Source organism: Crocodylus porosus, unplaced genomic scaffold, assembly GCF_001723895.1.
Source record: "Crocodylus porosus isolate Cpor-Errol unplaced genomic scaffold, CroPor_comp1, whole genome shotgun sequence".
Classification (NCBI taxonomy): Eukaryota; Metazoa; Chordata; order Crocodylia; family Crocodylidae; genus Crocodylus; species Crocodylus porosus.
Genome location: NW_017728911.1, coordinates 1,336,877 through 1,355,850, shown reverse-complemented (window position 1 = coordinate 1,355,850; position 18,974 = coordinate 1,336,877). Strand labels below are relative to the sequence as shown.

The window sequence follows — 18,974 nt, the reverse complement described above, 5'->3', positions numbered from 1 at the left end:
CCAACCTCACCGCTAGCCTGGTGGCTACAGAGAAAAGCTGCAACAAAGCCGAAGCCACCACACAAGTCACTGACTGAGCAGATCCATCCAGTCTGAGCCATCCTCCACTGCAACTTCAGCCTCTGCACAGAGAAGCAGCCTGAGAAACCCTCATGGGTGAAGAACCTGAAAATCTTCTTCCAGGCCTGCCCTGCAAAGGGCTGGGATAAGCCCAGGAGCCATGAGTTTGTGGTAACCAGGTTGCTAAGTGAAGGATGCTCTTGTGTGGATGGCATTTTGTTACCCTTGCCTCAGGGCTTTGGCCAGTTGCCATTTGGGACCAGGAAGGAATTTTTCCCCCCTTCATTTATGGAACTCACTTCTGGGGGGATTTCACCTTCCCCTGAGGCATTGGGACGTAGTCAGACAATCCCAGCTTCTGTTGCGTTAGTAGCCTGCCTTTGAATCCTTTTCAGGCCATTGAGGGAGAGAGGAAAGCAAAGGCATAAATAACGTGTAATGCTGAACATAGATTTCGTTAAAGTTAAGAGTAGATGTAGGATAATTAAGTTTAATTTATTTTTTGTTATGAAAGTTGATGTTCATCTCATATTCCTGTGTCAAATACAAGCTCATGACGTGCAAGGGAAAAAAGAAGACACGGGGTCTACAATTCACAGGAGAAATCTGCCATTTTTAGCTCAGAAAGTCAAGGTCGAGCTGACTGAGAAGCTGTTAAGACTGCTTGATGGGGAAAGCCCTTTGATCCTCAGAGAATCAACCTTGGGTGGTCAGGGAAGTGTTTCAAGAAAATTGCAAAGGGAAAAGGTTTCTCTGCTCCAGGTTGCCAAGGGTTTTTGGGGAGATGTGATATCTCTTAGAAAAAAATGTTCTTTGCAAGCTCTTGGGCACAACCAGGAACCATGCTCCAGCTTGGTCTTTCTGTCAAGGCCAGAGGGAGAAATAGAAGAGAGATGGTGAGCATGTTGCAAGAGCAAAGGCTTTATGGTGTTCAAGGCACTCAGGTGGGTTGGGAAGACCCAACTCTGTATCCCTCACAGGCATCTTCAGAGTCTTTTCCATTGGAATAAACAGGGCCTTTGGAAATAAACCCACTTAGCCTCCCCCTGGCACTCAGGGGTAGATCCAGACCCCTCTCACAGATGTAGGAGCAGTGGCAGCTGTGGTCGGAGCAGATCGGTGTCAGCTCAGGGGGTCTCAGGGATTAACGCAGCCATCATTCACTCCCCCAGTGCTGAAGCACACATCCATGCAGGCTCCACACCCTGCAATTAAGTGGCGTTTCCTTATCTGCTTGTCCCACCGCAAATTCCTGGCCCCTCCAGGAGCCCTGCAGATCAGAGGACATGGCTCTGTGGGCTGGATCCAGCTCATGGGCCATATTGTTGACACCATGCTGTAAGGCATCTCTCGAAGCTTTGAATCTCTGCTGTGATACCTATAGGCACCACTCCTAATTTCCCACCTCTTCCCACATGCAACCCCGGACCCAGTTATGGCTCCCAATACTGCTCTCACCAACGCTACACAAAAGACAACATCACTACCCAACTCTGTTGCTTTTACATCTTTGGATGTCCCCGGGATATTTCCTCACAGCGTCGTTCTGGGAGCTCATGGCTCAGTGTTTGCCCTCCCTTACCCCTAACTCCAATGGTAGTCACTGCTCTTATGTGACATGTGAGGAGCAGGGTTTCAATGCCCACCCAGCCCCATTCAAGACCCAAGACACCTAAAAGAAGGAAATGGAAGAGCTTGCGTTTGGTATCCAGGCCAATGCAATCTCCGATATGCCGTTATGCTTTCCCAGCACATTTGCACTGGTCCAGACAGATGGTGAATGAGCACAGGGAACACTCCTCTGTCTCTGAGGTACTGCAGCAAATACACGGCACACTGCACACTAGCATCCCGCACAGGGGACTGCAAACGCTTTCTCATCTCCTCAGCCACAGCAGCCTTGATCTGGGCTCCACGACACTGTGGGGTGTGAGGAGTGTTTGTGGGGAGGAGGAGGCTGTAGCTGAGATTCTACAATGTCCTGACACAGAAATGACATCTCTGGGTGCACATTCACCCCAGCCCAGTGGAGGGGCTCTGCCTGCCCCAGGGATGTGCTAGTGCCTAGCCTGACATCTCGGGGCCACAAGCTGATGTCCAACCCAGCCAGCTCAGCAGGGACTGACAGTGGCTCTCAGCCTGGCGAACAGAGGGCTGGGCTCGCTGGTTGTGGCATGCACACTTTGGGGTCTCAATCCCAGCTCTCCCAGCACAGGAGCCTTCTCTGGCACTGCACTGAATGGCCATGTCTGCCAGTGTGACACTAGTGACAAAGCATCTGAACCTCTCATAAAACACTGTGCTGAGGGGATGTGGAAGGGGAGACTGAAGCCTGAGACTCTTTTCCTCAAAGGATCATACAAGGGCCCTGACAAAAGCTTGGCACACGATGCACATGGGGCTATGGCTACATGGCCCAGCCCTGCCCTTGGGAGGGCCCTAGCTGGAAGCCTACAGCCCACTGCAAGCAGCTTGTCAGGGCAAAGGGGTTGTGGGGTGGGGAAGATTCCCCCAGGGAAGCTCCAACTAGCAGCTTCAGAAGCGCTTTCCCTGCCACTCCAGGTGCCATGGGGCCATTGGTGCTGCTGGGCTTGGCCTTGCCCTGTGCTGAGCTGGCACTGGCTGCACTGATTCCTGCAAAGAGGATTTTTATGGAGGAGCTGAACCCCAGGGGTTGGATGTTACAAACATAACAACATTTGGCTGAAACTGGGCAACCAACATTTTGCAACACTGTACAAAAAGAGCTATGGGGGTAGTCAAATATTAGAAGCAGCTACCTAGAGATATTGTGAAATCTCCATCTTTGGAAACTTTCAAGAGCAGGTTAGACAGACACTTGGCTGGAATGGTTTGATCAGGGATGCTCGGGCCTTGAGCAGGGGGCTGAACTAGATGAGCTTGTGAAGTCCCTTCCAGTCCTGCTGTCCTATGATCCTAAGGCACCTGCCTGTGACCAGTGCTGATATCACCCATTAGAATGCTTTCCTCCAGTTTCCAACAGAATACAACATACATATTTTGCTCCCTCACACCCTGCTACAACCAGCCTAGCCAAAAGTTTCATACAAACCCTCAGGTAAGCTCTAGGAACCAGCTAGTCTGCTGTAAATCTTGAACAGATTGCACCACTCCTTACTCATGTGCCAGAACACACCGGGGCCACGATGCTACTCTAGTCCTGAACAGACCCCTCAGTACTTGTTTCAACTTTGTACATCCCAACAGGTGCTTCGATCCTGAAGTAACCAACACGAGGGGCTGACTAGACCTGAGCTGGATCTGTGGCAAAGGCTAACTGGGCTGCAACAGCACCTTAACCCACTGAGCTGAAGAAAGTGAGCTGGGATCTCTGATCTGGGTCATGGAGCTGTTTCTTGGGCTAGGACCTGGTAGAACAGCACCGGCAGAGGAGAGCCATCTGGTGCCCCTTAGATACCCTGAGACTAACTTTGGGTGTGTGGGGTTTGTTAGGGAACTGGGTCCTAGATTTCTACCAGTCAAAGTTGGATGAGTGGGTCGGAGGAAGGGAGGAGCGAAACCCCTGATGTATAGAACTGAAGTGCCCCAGCTTATTCATGTATACATTTGGTGGTTTTTCATGCTTTCTTTCATCCTTTTCTGCCAAAGTAAGAGTTCCCTGAACCCTACTGAGTGGGCTGTGCTAATGTGTGTACATACATGCCCCTGTGCACATACAGACATGCCAATGCCCATCAACACCAAAAGGAAACCTGCAAAGGTAAATGAGGGGCACTTCAGTGTGAAAGAACCAGAAGGAAAGTATAGGACCCAATGATACCTGACTGCCTTTTCCCAAAGCCATCTGTATCCAAAGCTGCCTGCCTCACTCCTGTGGCTAGTGAACAATCTAGTCCGAGCCATGAACAGGCCGTGACCGTTCAATACTGCCCACAGCCATTCCCATGACGCAACACTACATTATGCTGCTACCCATCTGTCCCTTAATGCTGCTTGAGGCCTTAGACTTTAAATGGAGCTCTAGGTTTGGGGGAAGTATCACCAGAGGCAAGGACCTGGAAGAGAGAGCAGAGCAGAATGTGGATTGGCAGGCAGGGGGCATGGAGAAGAAGAGCAGGTAAAAGGAGAGCTATGAAGAAAGAGGGTTAGGAGCAAGGCAACAAAGCTACTTGGACAAAGCAATTCTGCCCTTTATAGCAGCCTGCTAGGAGCACAAGGGAGATAGACATTCCCTCAGCCTAGGAAGGGACTTTCTTGACACTAGGTAGCATGCAGCGAGCCCAGCCCCCAGGCATCATAGAAACCCAGCCAGGTTTGCCCATTATCCCAACACAAGGAGGAGGAAAATTTCCTAGAACCAAACTAGGAAGGGCTGTTCAAGGCCAGTTTTTGTTAGATCCATTACAATGTTCAAATTTCATACATGGTCATTATCCACAATCAAACTTACTGGCCTAGGGCAAGAGAGATGGAGACAGCGGTTTCCTGATCGGCTCATTTTTTTCAGTCTCCCTAACTCCACCTCACATCTATGTTAAAACTCTACTGAAGTCAGAATACAGCTGCTTTGAATGACTTCAAAATCAGATCAGAGTTGTACAAGCTCTGTATTAGTCTAACTTTTAGACAATTATAGTTCTATTATAAAAATGGATGCCACTATATGCAGTTCTTCACAATCTTCACAAGAGGGTGCCAATGTACAATAAATAGTAGTTCTGTTGCTATCTGGGATAACTTCAATTGTGGTTTAAGGTTTATTTGACAATGAAAATGAGGGAATCCATGGATTTACTTTGTGCAAGCAAATAGTTTCGACAGACTCCTTTTCACTAAATGCACTCTATGTACATGTGTATTGAGAGGGAAATTTGCCTCAGTCACACTCACATACACCTATGGAGTTAGTAGATAATATGTGATAGACCTGAATTTGGCTTAGCATCTTCCTCCTTACAGAAAGGCAGAGTTACTGACTGTGAGCTATATCTTGAGAAGAAACCCTAGTCGTTTAGTAGACAGAATAACTAAGAAGATTCTTTTCTTTTCAGTGACAAAAGGAAACAAAAAAATCCTGCAAGAGGAGTCAAATTAAAACTGAAATTAGTTACCTGAAAAAAAGCAAACATTGCACAATGATTTCAGAGTCTATATTTAATTTTGATACAAAATACAAATTTTAAGAGGATAACAAACGAGAAGATTTTCACAGCAAATATAACCAGTTTGTTCAAATGTTATGAGCGTCCAAGAAATTATGGCACACTGAGGATGAATCAATGTAAGTAAAACTAGCCTGGGTTAGCTGGAAAATGCCAAAAGAAGTAGAAATTCAAATTAGAATTCACAACCTCCACCTTCAATTCCCAAACTAACAAAATGTTAAGTGTCATTTCAGTGAAATTCAGAGTAATCAATCAATAGAGAGAAAAAAAAAGTAGGCATTTAAAACACTAAAGATGATGTCAACCGGAATGGACACACTTATATTTGATAACATTGTTGACAACCCAAAATCCCATTTTTTATCTCTGTCATTTATAATTTTCTTTTCAATTTATTTTTCACATCAGAGAAAATATTAATTTCATCTTGAACCCAATAGGCCACATAATCCGAAGTGCCTGGAATGAAATCACATAGTTCTCCAACGTACTTCCTCATCTCACTAGCAGGGACATGACCTGCAAAATGAAAATATATATGTAGCCATAAACAGCATAGAAACTGTGGAGTTAGTGTTAGTTACTGGATTTTCTAGAGCAGCGATTCTCAACCAGGGTGATGCTGCTGCATCATGCTGTATCATTAGATTCTTAAGGGGTGTCATGCAATATTAGCACTGCTAAAAGTACAAACACTTATACATGATTTACAACATAAACCCAGAGATTTCCAGTAGGAATCCCTTGTGTCAAAAACATTCTGACTCATGGTCTGAGTGCTCCACAACAGTAGAATTGCTTTATTATTTTTCCATAGTTGAGAAATGAGTGAAAGCAAAGAAATGACATGGGGTCTTGAGAAGAAATGGGGTCGAGTCTAACAAAGGATGCCTTGAGTCTAAAATGGTTAAGAACCACTGTTCTAGAACATGAGGCAAAATATACAATATTAGAACTTGCAGACATTGACAGCATCAAACACGGGAATGCCTGGTAAGTTATTATACTTTCCCATTTGAGATAAAACTGCTCAATTGTGTTAAACATCATCTCATGGGATGCATAGAGGGATGGTTTGCTGAGAAATATGTGCAACTCCCACTGCCCTAGAGAAAAGTGAGCACCTCTCAGGTCCTCTTTTAGTTAAGTACTTCAGTCTGTGCTTGAGTGTTTGGCTATAGCAGGGCATTAATAGCATTCATATAAATGCTCAAGCCCCACTCTATGCCAGGAGTGTCCAGCCTGTGGCACATGTGCCAAAAGTGGCATGTGTAGAACCTGTGCATGGCTTGTGGCATATCAAGGAAGGAGCAGGCAACACAGTGGCTGAATAGGCAGGGAGCAGAAAGCAGTGCAATAGACTGGGCAGGGAGCACAGGACAGAGCAGAGTGGCCAATCAGGCAAGGGAAGGGTGGGCAGGGGTTTTAATTTGTGGCACATCTGCCAAAAAGGTTGGTCTCCATTGCCCTATGCTGATAATTACCTGTCACCATGTTGTTCACTGGGTAGTCTTGTAGTGGATAGCATGATAGCTTCTTTCCTGCTGGCTGTCTTGCAACTGGTTTTTCTATACTGTTATATTTAAAAACAAGCAAACAAAAAAAAAAACCCACTGTCTTTTTTTTCTTAGGTTTTATGCTTTGGAAAGCATACTTTTAGGAATGGGCTCTGCCCACAAGGTCAGCTATTCACAGCTTTTTCAGGTTTTTTTCTATTCAGTTGCCAATCTACAGCCCGGGTTGATGACCTAAACTTCATAGCATGATCTTCTGGCTTGGTGGGAGACGATCACTAGACTCCTACCAATCACTCTTCTTCAGGCATAGGAAGTCTGTCCAACAGACTCTAACAGAACAGCAGAGACTTCCTATGCCTGAAGAAGGGCGATTGCACCCGAAAGCTTGCAAAGAACTTTTTTCCAACTACTCAGTTAGTCTAATAAAAGTTATCACAACTACCTGAAGAACCTTGTATGCTAAACTGGAAATTATACAGCAATTTTTATTAGACATGTGTTGTCTAATGTATTAAATAATTGCAAATAGTCCCCTTTGTTTTATTAATTTTACATTAGTCAGGCTCTGGATCTTCAGTTTTTATTGTACTTTTATTGAACAACAGACACTTGCACTGCAGACATTGAAAGCTTCAGCAGAGGGACAATATATTGGGGAAAAAAGTAAAATACAGTTTAAGGTCCTGATAAAAAACATATTAATTGGATGCTTCTCCTAACATGATCAGTGGTAAAAATCATTAACATTGGCATGTAAATAGTGACCCTTAGAATCCAGAGTCAACAGCTCTTTGATATTGTATGCGTCATGTGTGCAAGTGCTAAAAACCAGGATTAAGTCATCCAGCAGTGAGAATAAAAGGAATACCTTCTAGTCAGGTCTTGTTTGCCCCTTATTCTTTGCTCCTCCTCTTCCCCAACAGTTTTTATTTCAGCTGGTGTCAATATTTCAAGCTGTGGAATAGCAAGGAAAATTTTAATTAATTAAACAATTTAATGTAGCTGATTGGTGAACAGCACTGTCTGTCTTGATGCAGTTTGTTAAGGAAGCAAAGGAAAGTGCTTCTAATGATCATCATTTTAAATATTTCTGACTGTCACCAGTCTTCTGAGAGGATCAACATCAGTGGAACTTCCCCAAGGAAGTTCAGGTGGTCCTCACTCACCACCATCACGAGACTCCCATCAACATGACCACTATACTAAGCTCACAGTTGTGCTACTTTTAGACTACCCCGTCCAAAACTATTACACAGTGTGCTGCATCTCAGGGCTACACATGAGAATAATATCACTCTGAAAGAGAAACAGGCCACCTCAAATGATTGCTCTGCAGCTCCTGCTGCCTCTTACCAGAGACAACCACTATGTCACCCAAAGTAAACAAGCACTGCAATCAGACAGGATGAAGGTTACTTCCCTAAATCCATTTTTGCAGAAGTTCTACCCATTTGCTCCCCTACATGCTATGCTCTCAAAGGGGCATATGCAGTAGGCAAAAAGCAGAAGCACACAGCTTAATTTTCATAATATGATAAGCAAGGCAGGCAGCATTTTTTGCCCAGTATTTCCCTTACAGCTCTGCAGTGAAAGCCTGGCTCCAGCTGAAGTCATGGTGACTTTACCATTGTTTTCAGTAGGGCAAGATTGCATTTAGTACTGTCTTACCTGTTCTATCTGGGAATTATTCATCTGTTCCCATATAAAACTACCAATTTTTCTTTTAATTTCTGGAATGAAAAGAAAGATCATATCAAAAGCATAATGGTATGGTGCAACCTATACAACAAAAAAACAAATCAGTCCCTTAACAAGAGATGGTCTTTTCTAAAGTTTCAAGTCATATAATGATAAGATACAGAATAAAAATTCTGACTGAGGACTTGCAAAGGGAACTAAAGAGAGTTAACAGGGGTGATCTTTCCAGAAATCTTTGCTAAGTAGGAACAAAAATAAAAAAGATTAATAGTGTGGAGTTCAACCTCATGAGTACGTGGTCACAGTTCACCTTCCTGACCTCATTCAGTCTATTCCTAATGATTCACTTATGAGATCTTATGGAACAAGGAGAGGTAATATATAGATGGAAAGTCCACAGTGTTAGGGGTATAGGTTAATATACATCCAGGCCTTAGACGTGGATCTACAACACCTCTGAAATTAAGCACCTTAAAATGAGCACCCAAAATTAGTGTTTCTGAAAATCTGACTCCAAACACAAAAACTAACAAGAAAGTATTTAACAGCCAACCATGTCCTGCTGAAATTTTTTAAATGAGAACAGAAAAAATGAAGAACAGTGAAGTAGCTGAGGACATCCTCTCTGGATCGTAAGGAAAGCAGGAGAGCAAGAGAAATCAGACTGGATCAACTCTCAAGATACAAGGAACTGCAGTTCCAAACACAGGGGCAACTCCAAGTACCCACTCATTGGTTAAGCAACAAACAATTACCCTTCTCTGAGCAAACAATAGTTGTGTGATGGCTAATCACATCATAGAAAGTAAGACTGGAAAATACCACAGAAATCATCTAGTCCAACTCCCTGCTCAAGGCAGGATCATCTCTACCTACACTACCCCAGCCAAGTGCTTGACTGGCCTGCACTTCAAAACTTCCAGTGATACGGATTCCACAGCCTCCCCAGGTGGCCTGCTTCTATGCTTAGCCACCTGCATAATTAGATAGTTCTTCCTAACATCCAACCTAAGCTTCCCTTGTTGCAAGTTAAATTCATTATTTCTTGCCTTGTCCTCTGTGAAATTCCACAGGTTGTGGGATTTCCATCCTTGAAGGTTTTTAAGATGCAGCTAGACAAAGTCTTGGCTGGGATGATCTAATTGAGGATAGTCCTGCTTTGAGCAGGGGGTTGGACTAGATGACCTCCTGAGATCCCTTCCAACCCTAATTTGCTATGATTTTATGATTCTAACAGATAAGCACCATACTTTTTATAACAATCCTTATTTTGTATTTTGTATCAAACCTGCCTTGTCTTCAAGGAGCCTGGAGGAAGAAAGGTAACTAGTTGTATTAGTCTGAAGTCAGGCAGAAGGCAGGGCAGAGTAGCACCTGTAGACTAACTTGTTAAAAAATTCATAAGCTATTGTAGGAACAGCCTAATTAGTCAGGTGCTATGAATGAATTTCAACAGGGACCTTAAGGGAGATCACTAGGAAGCAGCATTTACTATATAACAGAGTTAACTTCAGCTTCTTCTATAGTCAAAACTACTTCTCACTGCTTACCCTTGGACAGCACCAAGTAAAACAATAAGCACTGCTGATAGCACTTAGCTCTCATCCTTCTGCACTGCAGAACTGTGGGAAGCTAATCATAGGATTGCTCCTTATTGCTCCCAGGGCACCTGAGCAGAGGCACCTCAGATGATGGACCTCCATGTCGCTATGCTTCCACAGTGGTTTAAAACAATGTGGAAATTGTGTGTGCACATTTATGTATTTTCTCTAACCTTCTTGCAAGCAGGCAGGAGGAAGGATGAAGTGACCTAAAAGCACAGTCTGCTTCATTTCGGAGCTGGCATTTGCAGAGAGATAACAGGAGTGAAATACAGTAGCTTTCCCTTCAATATAATCACAGCTCTTGTGAATTCTAGAGGGGAAAGGCAAAATGTGTTTATAAAAGCAAACATGAAAAAAACACAAAATACTGAATGTCTGAACGATCAGTTTACCCTGGTGGATGACACACGTGGCTTGGATAAAATATTTTGAACAAGCAAGGGTTTGGAAGGATATTGAAGTTACATTAAACATCTTTAACATTGTTAAAATCCAGTGGGGATGTTTTCAGCGTGTAAGTATTCAGCTTCTAAAGGTGAGCAAAGAATTGTCACAGACACACAAAACATTTACAGATCCAAAAATTATGACCAGACTATTTAATATGTTGAAATTGAAATTATAGATATATTTTTAACACAAATTATTTGAAAGACATTTTATTTTCTTTCATTTCAAGATCTGAATTCAGGGTTCTATGTTTTCTCTAGGAGAACTAAACCACATAGAACTCTGCCAGATAGCTGATAATTGTGATAGTTTATCAGGTGTTGTAGGAAAATCATGAACTCCTTACACCTTCACATCATAGGGAATGGTAAACTTCCATTATTTTTAGCACCAAAACATGGGATAAGAAAAGTGTTAATTGGTGTGTTATTGTGTGAATGATAACTGTTATTTCATATATGGGATTCTACCAAAACTCCAGACTCAGTCCCAACATCATTCTAAAGCATGAGGTAAAGCACTGGGAGGTCAGATGAAAGTTCACCATTATGCACTAATTGGTATAGTTATGCAACTTGCCAAAGAAATGGTGCCTGTCCTTTGAAGAGTAGTTAATATATTTTAAATGTTTCAAAGCCATCACATACACATTACAACCTGCACATAACACATTTGATGATCAGCATGGGGACAGCCCCATACTCAGAAAGGTTCTGTGTCTGCCATAATATCATCAAAACACACTCAGCAGATTCAGATCAGGGCTGGAGCTCATGACTGCAGCCTGGTTGGGTGTCCTAAAAACTAAGCAGATAAGGATCAGGTTTAGGTTTTTAGGAAATAACTTGAATTATCCTCCTGAACCCTTTTATCTGGAGAACTTGGTGCATATTGCTTAAGTAAGTAGATCCAACATCCTCTTTGTATATCATGGGTAATATATATTTACCTGATACTAACTTAAATATTTAACATAAATAGTAACTTAAGGATGGGATAGTTTCCTTCATTTCTAAGTTTTGCAGTTATCCTTCCAAAATATTGTCACATCTCCTTTTGTTTTCTATGCGTTGTTCAATTCCATTAGTAATAATTTGGCAAACTGAAAATAAAATGTATTTCCTTCACAAATCAGCCTTTTTATCTCTAGCAAGCTATGTTCTCACTTTTTTCCTATTTTGCTTTTAATAATTTAATTTGCTATGCCTTTTGTTTTCTTTCCTTCCTAGTTGTGCTGTAGCGTAAGGAATGAGATCAGCAAAAATACCAGAACTTAAGGTTATCATTTGGCTCCCAAAAACCAGTGGGGAGAGTATATGAGACCCAAGATTTCACTTCACAGCAGAACGAAAGTTGGCTTTGGAAACTAAACACACTCAGGTTTAAATACTTGACCCGTGACCAAAACCCTGCTCTACACAGAATTTTATACCAAGGTTCAGTTAAATGTGTGTTTTGTTTTGTTTTGTTTTTACTTAAATGGTTGCATCAATATAACCCTCAATGTGGATGTAGTTGCATCAGTACATCAGTATATTTTATTCCCTTCCTGTATAGGAATAAGCAATATCAGTACAAACACTTTTAATGGTAGAAATCTGTCTGAACTAAGGGGGTTGTATTGCTTTACTTTGATAGTACTGTTAAAGCTGCACAACTTTTGTATGAGGGGAAAAAACCTGATATGTTTTTACAAACAACTACATATCCTCTCCAACACAGCTGAGCTACTGCTTATTGTGAATGTGATTTTCAAAAGAGCCCAGAATTAACCAATCTCTGTTCCCCATTGAAATAAATAGCTCTCATTGACTTCAATGTGAATTGATTGAAATGGGAAATTAATTCAGTGGGATTGAGAGTTTTATTTATTTTAATTTCCCATTTCAATCATTTGATTTCAATGGGAACAGAGGGTACATCTACACATGCCAATTTAAGGCACATTAGCCATTTTTAAAGTGCATTAAGGGTGCAGGTCTACATGTGTGTGTCATTAATGCACCTTCAAAATGGTGATTATAGGCTATTTATGCACGAATAGCTGAAGTGCCTTAATGCACATGTAGATGTACTAAGGCATTAATGCTGTGTATGTTAACTGATTTGGGACTAAGTTTAGTCCCAAGACAGTGTCCGCATCATGTTAATGCACCATAGTGCATGCATGTGTAGACATGCACCTTAATTGCCTTAATATACATTAAACAAATGCGCATTAAATTTAGGCATGTGCAAAACCACGTGTAGACACGCCCAGACAGTCTCTTTTAAGGGTTTCATCCTGTGTTTTTAATTTCTCTCTCAAATATTGGGATTGTTATTTAACACAGTCATTTGTGTTAATCTTTTGTCTTACATTATGTTTGTCTAGTTATCTGTAATTAATTGCATAGCTGAGATACTCCAAGAGGTTAGATTTATATACTGTGCAGTACATGTAATAACAGATGCAGAATGTACAATATTTTGAGAAGTGTAGTCAGGAGATTCTCATAACAGGTAGTCCATAATTAAACCAGGAAAAGGTAGGAGACTTATTTGCTGTAGATTCTTTCAGAAAATAAGGTAGTGGGGAATTAGAGTTGGTGCACATCCAAAAGTATTGGATAGATAAGAACAGAGCAAAACAGCTAAGTAGCAACCATTCCAAGGGATACCTCTGTGTATCAGGGCATGAGGCATTGCTACTGAACAGGTAATCGGCATCACGATGATTTGTGATCACTCCTCCTTCAGCCACTGAAAAAGAGTTCACAAGGAGAGTATGAGGTACCTCAGGTAGTAGATCCCTGGGGTATATGCCTTCATATCAATCTTATCTTCCCTACTTCACTTCTTCAGTGGCTTTTGTTTGAGCTCAAGCATTTGGCCCTTCTTTTACCCGGTTTCAGGAGCTTTGTTCCCAGTGGGAGGGCTCTGCTCAGAGCAAGAACAGGAGGGAGGAGAGAAAGCTGCCCTTGCCCTTTCTGTGCTCTACAGCTTGCCAAAGGCATCCTCTGGCTTATGTTGGCTGAAGTGGTTTCCACAAGCCATCCTGGCAGCTGGAGGGGAGCAGACAGGCCTTCCCCAGCTTTCTTCACCCCAGCTGGGTCCACAGACACCCTCCCCAAGCTCTTTTCTCAGATCAGGTTGGCAAGGGGGAGCAGTGTCTGCCAAGAGATGGCAGGAGGGAGGCCAGCAGCTCCGGTCTACCTCTAACCAGGCACATGCAGCCATTACCAGAAGGGAGGGAGCTGCTCTGGCTACCACCCTTCTCGCAGGTGGGATTGTGGTTCCCTGCTCCTCAAGGGTTTGTTTCTCTGCCTTCTCCCTCAGGGCAGGGAAGGCACCAGCCCCCTGCCTCTCCGCCTCGCTGAGGGGACCCCCACGCTCCCCCCTCACCCCAGAAGTCACAGAGCTCCTGGCCGACGCTTTGGGAGAACCAGGCACTGCAGCTCCTGAACATCCCGCTGCCAGGGGAGGCCGCCTTGCCTTCCCCCTGCTCTTCTCCTGAGTCACTGAGGAGAGGGCCAAGGCCAGGCCAGGCCAGGCCGGTGGGGGGTGGGGCAACGGGCCTGCAGAGGAGGGGAGCAGAGAGCACTGCTGGTCAGCACCCTCTCCTAAAGGAGGAAGGGGAGGGCAGGGCCAAGCTAGTTCTCTGGGAGGTGCTTGAGGAAGGTTTTGAAGATGCTAACTCTGCACACCGTGTCCTTCAACAGCTCCACAGCACGCCCCTCCGTCCACCCCAAGCCCAGTCCAGCCCAGCCCGGCTAATCACAGGTGCACAAGGCCAGAAATGAGAGACGCACGGTCTGTAGAGGGGAGACGTCCCACCACGCAGAGCCCCTGCTTGCCCTCAGGAGAGACGGCTCTGTGTGTATCGACAGCCAGACAGCTTCGCAATAAAACAAGAGCCATCTCAAATGTTGTGTCATTTTACAAATAAAGGGCAGTCCTGGCAAGGACTCAGTCCACTTCTACTTTAGGTCAACTTGAGGCTGAAAAACAACTGACCAAGAGTTACTGGTTTGGTTTTATCACTTTATATACTGTTTTGAAACCACTTTTTTTCTCTCTTGCACGTAAAACAGGCTATAAAATGCTTCCATCGCAAAATGAAAATAATAAATTGCATATTGATTATAAACAGAATGTGATGTTATCTTTGCACATCAGTTTTCTTCTATTTATTTATATTTTGCAAATTGTTCTGCATACAAGCTGCACCCTTTAGCAATCAAGAGTTTCATAAAAAAGAACAAGCAAACTGATTGATGCATCATAACACTACTGCACACATATATTCTGTGGCCTTATCTCTATTAGTGCCCAATAAGAGTAAACTCACAAAAAGGCCAAGCAGATAACACCCAGCTGGAGAACAGAAATTCTAGCATACAGCTTTCAGCTGAGTTAACATTTAAAATGCTTAGCACTTCCTTTATCTAAATACCTGTCTAAACTCCATAATCAAATGCTATACAGAAAACGCAGTTTGAAATGATGCTCCAGTAACCAGCATTCCAATATTCAACCCGTGACTTAATAAACAATAAGAATTAACCAGAAATGAAATCAGTAATATATATTTTCAACTTTAAACCTGAAAAACAGTGACATCAACATGTATATAACCCTGAGCATAAATACTTAATACTTCTTTACAGAGCGGTATAAAACTGCTACAAATCAGAAAAGAATCAGGACACAAGTATTTTCCTTTCATAGTGCTCTTATCTCAAACTAAGGATTCCTGTTAGAATTTCAGTAGCTTACTTTAATTTTCCTCAGAAGCATTAAGAGTGAAGGTTTTTTTATTATTCAAATATAATAGAACTGCTGTTAAGGGCACTCTATAGCATATTCTATATGTAGGGGGCTTCTTGAATAGTAATGATCATTAGCAGATATCTCTAGCCACATATGGAATATCTCCTCCTTCCCAGATCCCCAATATCTGGATATTTTTACATTCCACTCCATTCTCCCACTTTTCTGCACTACTTTTGAGGGTTTTAAAATTCTTAATCACAAGAAGATCTGGTGATTGTCCTTCCCCCATTCAGGTTTTTGAAAGTTTGCTATTGACTTCAAAGTTAAGAGGTTAGCGTCTTTCTCATGCCTATATATTTCAGTAGTGCTGTGGTCTGACTTCCTAGATCCTCCTCATTCATAACTTAATAGAGCTTACGCTGGGAGGGAAAAAACACTTTACATGACAGGACAGCGGAACTTGGCATTCTGATACAGAGACAAGACAGAGGTTGAGCTGATACCTCCAAAATGGCAATAGGTAGCTGGGGGAAAAAAATCTCTCTCTTTTTGGCCTTGCTGAGTTCCTAGGCCAGATTTGTCAATTGTGGTATATTTAGGCACCTAAACATGCAAACGGGCACTTAGTTGAATTTACACATAAGTGCACATAAGTGTCTTACAAAATCCCAGTAGGCAGCTCCCTGTATCCTTAGATACCTAAATCCCTTTAAAGATCTGGCTCATTGCCAGCAGCCAGTGGTAACCTGTTCCAACTTTATTACAATTGGTCACCCCGGTCCACTTTTTTTGCCCCAGTTGTGTTTAGCAATAAAATGTCTGTAGCTGTCAGAAATCCTCTGTTGTTCTTTGTATTTCACCTTTGCCCCTACCTGTTTCTAATTTTATCATCTTAAATTGCATGTATATAGAGAATGGTATGTCAAGCACTAAAATGACTAAACAGAATATCCCCAGCACTGGACATGTGAGCCTATTATATATGCAGAGAGAAGACTGACCTAACCCTTGCCAAAGAAGGTCCCCTTAACCATTGAACAATAATGGAAATATAGTAATTTTCATCACTCTTCCCACAATACTTCAACGCCTTGCTAGGATTTATACTCCATTATCCAAATATCCCCTCTTCCCTGTATTTTAGCCAAATCCCACTCTCATCTGGCTCCTTAGTGGTTTCTTACCCCATCCTCGCTGGACTTGCTCAGTTTGTTTCCCACCCTTTCAAGATCCCAGCCCAAAAGATCTGGTTATATTTGTCAAATGAGGAGTATGGTTGTCCCTCAGCACAGAACAGTGAGATAAGCCAGAACTCAGACAAGGCAAAGTTCCTGCCCATCAGTGTTACCTGAAAACCCTTCCAATCCCCAGACTATTCCCCTATACTAGAAAATATCAAAGGTAAGAGTGATACAAGCTAAACACTAATGATGCTTTGTGGGTTGGAAGGGACTGCAAAGCTATATGCAGCATTTTCACCAGTTTTAGAGAATGACATGCTATTAATTTTATAAGGCCTATGGCTTCAAACACTGGTGTCTACAAACATGTGTTTTACCAGTGGAGTTGCTGTTATATCTGGTCCCTCTTGCTGAAGATTTTCAGTGGTTCACTGTTCTCTCCAGAGTCATTCAAACATGGACAAAAGCATGGATAAGTTTCCCCTGTGAAAGTGTCCATGAAAGTATAGATATGAGACATCCTATTAGCATCATAAAAAGACACCTGTCCCCCCTCATAGTCCAGATACACCCCAACCTTAGAAAGGTTAGTGTTCAGTGTCAGACTCGTGGTGAGTCTATCCAGTGCTTTAAGTTCATTCCTGTTCCTCAGCTTTATAAGCCAGTATCCATCCATGGGTGTTAATGTGTTGTTCCCTTTCCGGTTAATGGACTCCTTAACCACTCCCAAAGTCCATTTTGTCTTGTTCTTTACTTCCACTTCCCAATAATGTTTTCCTGAGGTGAACCCTTCAGATCCCAGGACAGCAACACTGGAGTCAAACCGCTCTGGAGTGTCTGGGAGCATCTGCTTTGTGTTGTCATGTCTCACACAGGTCAGATCTTCAGACAGAATGAGATTTGGATGTGCTGTATTAGGATCCAGAGTTATAGAGGACAGACCTAGTTAAAGAGTAAAAAATAATTATCAGGGAGAGCATTTGAACTGTTTTTTTCTTTACAAAGTACCGGGGTCCATACCATAATGCCACAATAACCACTAGAAAACAAATTCCCTCTTATCCAATATTTTTACATTCCAAGCAGGTGGAATCAGATAAACCAGGTTCTGTAAAGCTGTCCAGAATAGCAGACCTCAGCACTACAGTAACTCAGACCATGTAGTGAAGGTTTAACCAAACTCAAGTTAAAACTATAGGAAGAGTTCAGCTGGAGAGAGGAAACTGTATGACAGGAATGGGCAGGAAGTAAAGGAGGAAAAAAATATGTTTTCTTTTGCCTGTTTCCACTAACAAACAGTACTTTCTTAAAATTCTTTTCCTCTTTAATCAAGTTATACTGTGTTTTCCCACCTTAGAACTTAATTTAGGCTAGAGGAGAGATCACTGATCTGAATCCAGAAGTTGTAACCATACTCTTCAGCTAACTAGTGTTAAGGCTTTACATTTCTCAAACCATATTTCACAAGGGTTCTAAGGCCTCTGTTTGCTAGGTATCATATTTTATGTATGGGTTAACCAAAGTCCAGAGAGATGGCTCAAGACTATCAAAGACATTTATAGCAGAACTAGGACTAGAACTAGAAATCAGATCATGTCCCTTCTCTGATTTTCCAGAGAAGGGAATTACATTTTTAAACCATATTGTGTTCAAATCTCAATTCAGATTGACTTCAGCAACACTTGTGTTTATCAGTTCTACAAATTTGGGTCCAGGTACATTACATTGGGCCCTCAGAAAGTGAAGAACACACAGTAAGTAGCCAGATGTAAACACCTGGGTTTAAGTGATTTACCCAGAATCACCCAGGAACTCTGTGGCAGAGGCAAGGACAGAACCCATTTCTCCAAGAGGACATTCAGCAGTCTTAACCAAGTCTTATTCTCTCTACCGCCCTGCTTCTGTGAATCCTACTTCCCTGTTCCTCTCCTCCTGTGCTTGTATTAGCCTCTCTGCCATATGTGGCTATCTACTCATGCATACAGTTCCTTGTTCCCTCCGCTTGACTCTTATCCAAGCCCCTCCCCTCCTGTCTCCTTCTTCCTCCATTACCTCCAGCCAGCCTCTCCTGTCTCCCACTGCTTCCTGCCCCTTCTGGCTTCTGCACATCTCTCTCCCCACGTTCCTCACACTCCCCTTCCATTCCTCAGTCATCTTCATTCTAAATAAGGGTTGATTTGTCCTTCTGGCTGCCTGGAGACCAGCAGGGGGGACGATGTGAGCATAGACAAGTCTCCCTGCTCTCATTTACAATGCTCAGTGGCTCAGAGCAGTGGTTATAGAGTGAAATACAAATGCAGTGTAATATGTCAGAGTTCATACCCTTCCTTCTAAATGAAGTGTAATAGGTAGGTACAAGGAAACTCACGGGTTTCAGCCCCAAATTTTGGTTTGGAAAAATAGTTTCACAAACTCTAATAGTGTTAGAAATATTATTAAAAATGCATTATCAATAGCTGTTAGCTCCCATCAATAGTGTTGTCCTCTGAATAAGCACGGCTGCCAGCCCTCCTTGTCTCCTTAATGAGAGAGGGAAGGGGGGGGTTGGAAACTGAAGGAAAA

At 42.7% G+C, this 18,974-nt stretch overlaps 2 protein-coding genes across 4 annotated transcripts in view; both read right to left on the bottom strand.

Moving 5' to 3' along the window:
- Positions 1 to 860: 860 nt before the first annotated feature.
- The window catches only part of TRIM69 (tripartite motif containing 69), a 26,623-nt gene continuing 8,509 nt past the window's right edge, over positions 861 to 18,974 (bottom strand). For 2 of the 3 annotated variants that reach the window (XM_019533242.1, XM_019533243.1), the window contains exon 6: positions 14,254 to 17,354. In XM_019533242.1, the coding sequence (XP_019388787.1) occupies positions 16,804 to 17,354 (551 nt within the window). In that variant the 3' untranslated portion in view covers positions 14,254 to 16,803. Of the gene's footprint in view, positions 872 to 14,253; positions 17,355 to 18,974 lie in introns of those variants that run through there. The other variant, XR_002100710.1, reaches the window with a different exon arrangement.
- On the bottom strand, positions 5,188 to 13,951 carry TERB2 (telomere repeat binding bouquet formation protein 2). Its single transcript, XM_019533244.1, has 7 exons — positions 13,861 to 13,951; positions 13,137 to 13,218; positions 10,197 to 10,336; positions 8,393 to 8,454; positions 7,593 to 7,678; positions 6,692 to 6,780; positions 5,188 to 5,726 (listed from the first exon to the last, which is right to left on the bottom strand). Exons 1-7 carry the CDS (start codon positions 13,922 to 13,924, stop codon positions 5,581 to 5,583), a joined length of 669 nt encoding a protein of 222 aa, XP_019388789.1. The 5' UTR covers positions 13,925 to 13,951; the 3' UTR covers positions 5,188 to 5,580.

Excerpts from the sequence above, each read along its gene's own strand:
- TERB2 (XM_019533244.1), bottom strand. The coding sequence starts at position 13,924 with ATGTTCAGGAGCTGCAGTGCCTGGTTCTCCCAAAGCGTCGGCCAGGAG. Across the intron at positions 6,781-7,592 it reads AAACAAGACCTGACTAGAAG|TATAGAAAAACCAGTTGCAA; the intron begins GTATTCCTTTTA and ends TAAATATAACAG. Across the intron at positions 5,727-6,691 it reads AGTGAACAACATGGTGACAG|GTCATGTCCCTGCTAGTGAG; the intron begins GTAATTATCAGC and ends TTCATTTTGCAG.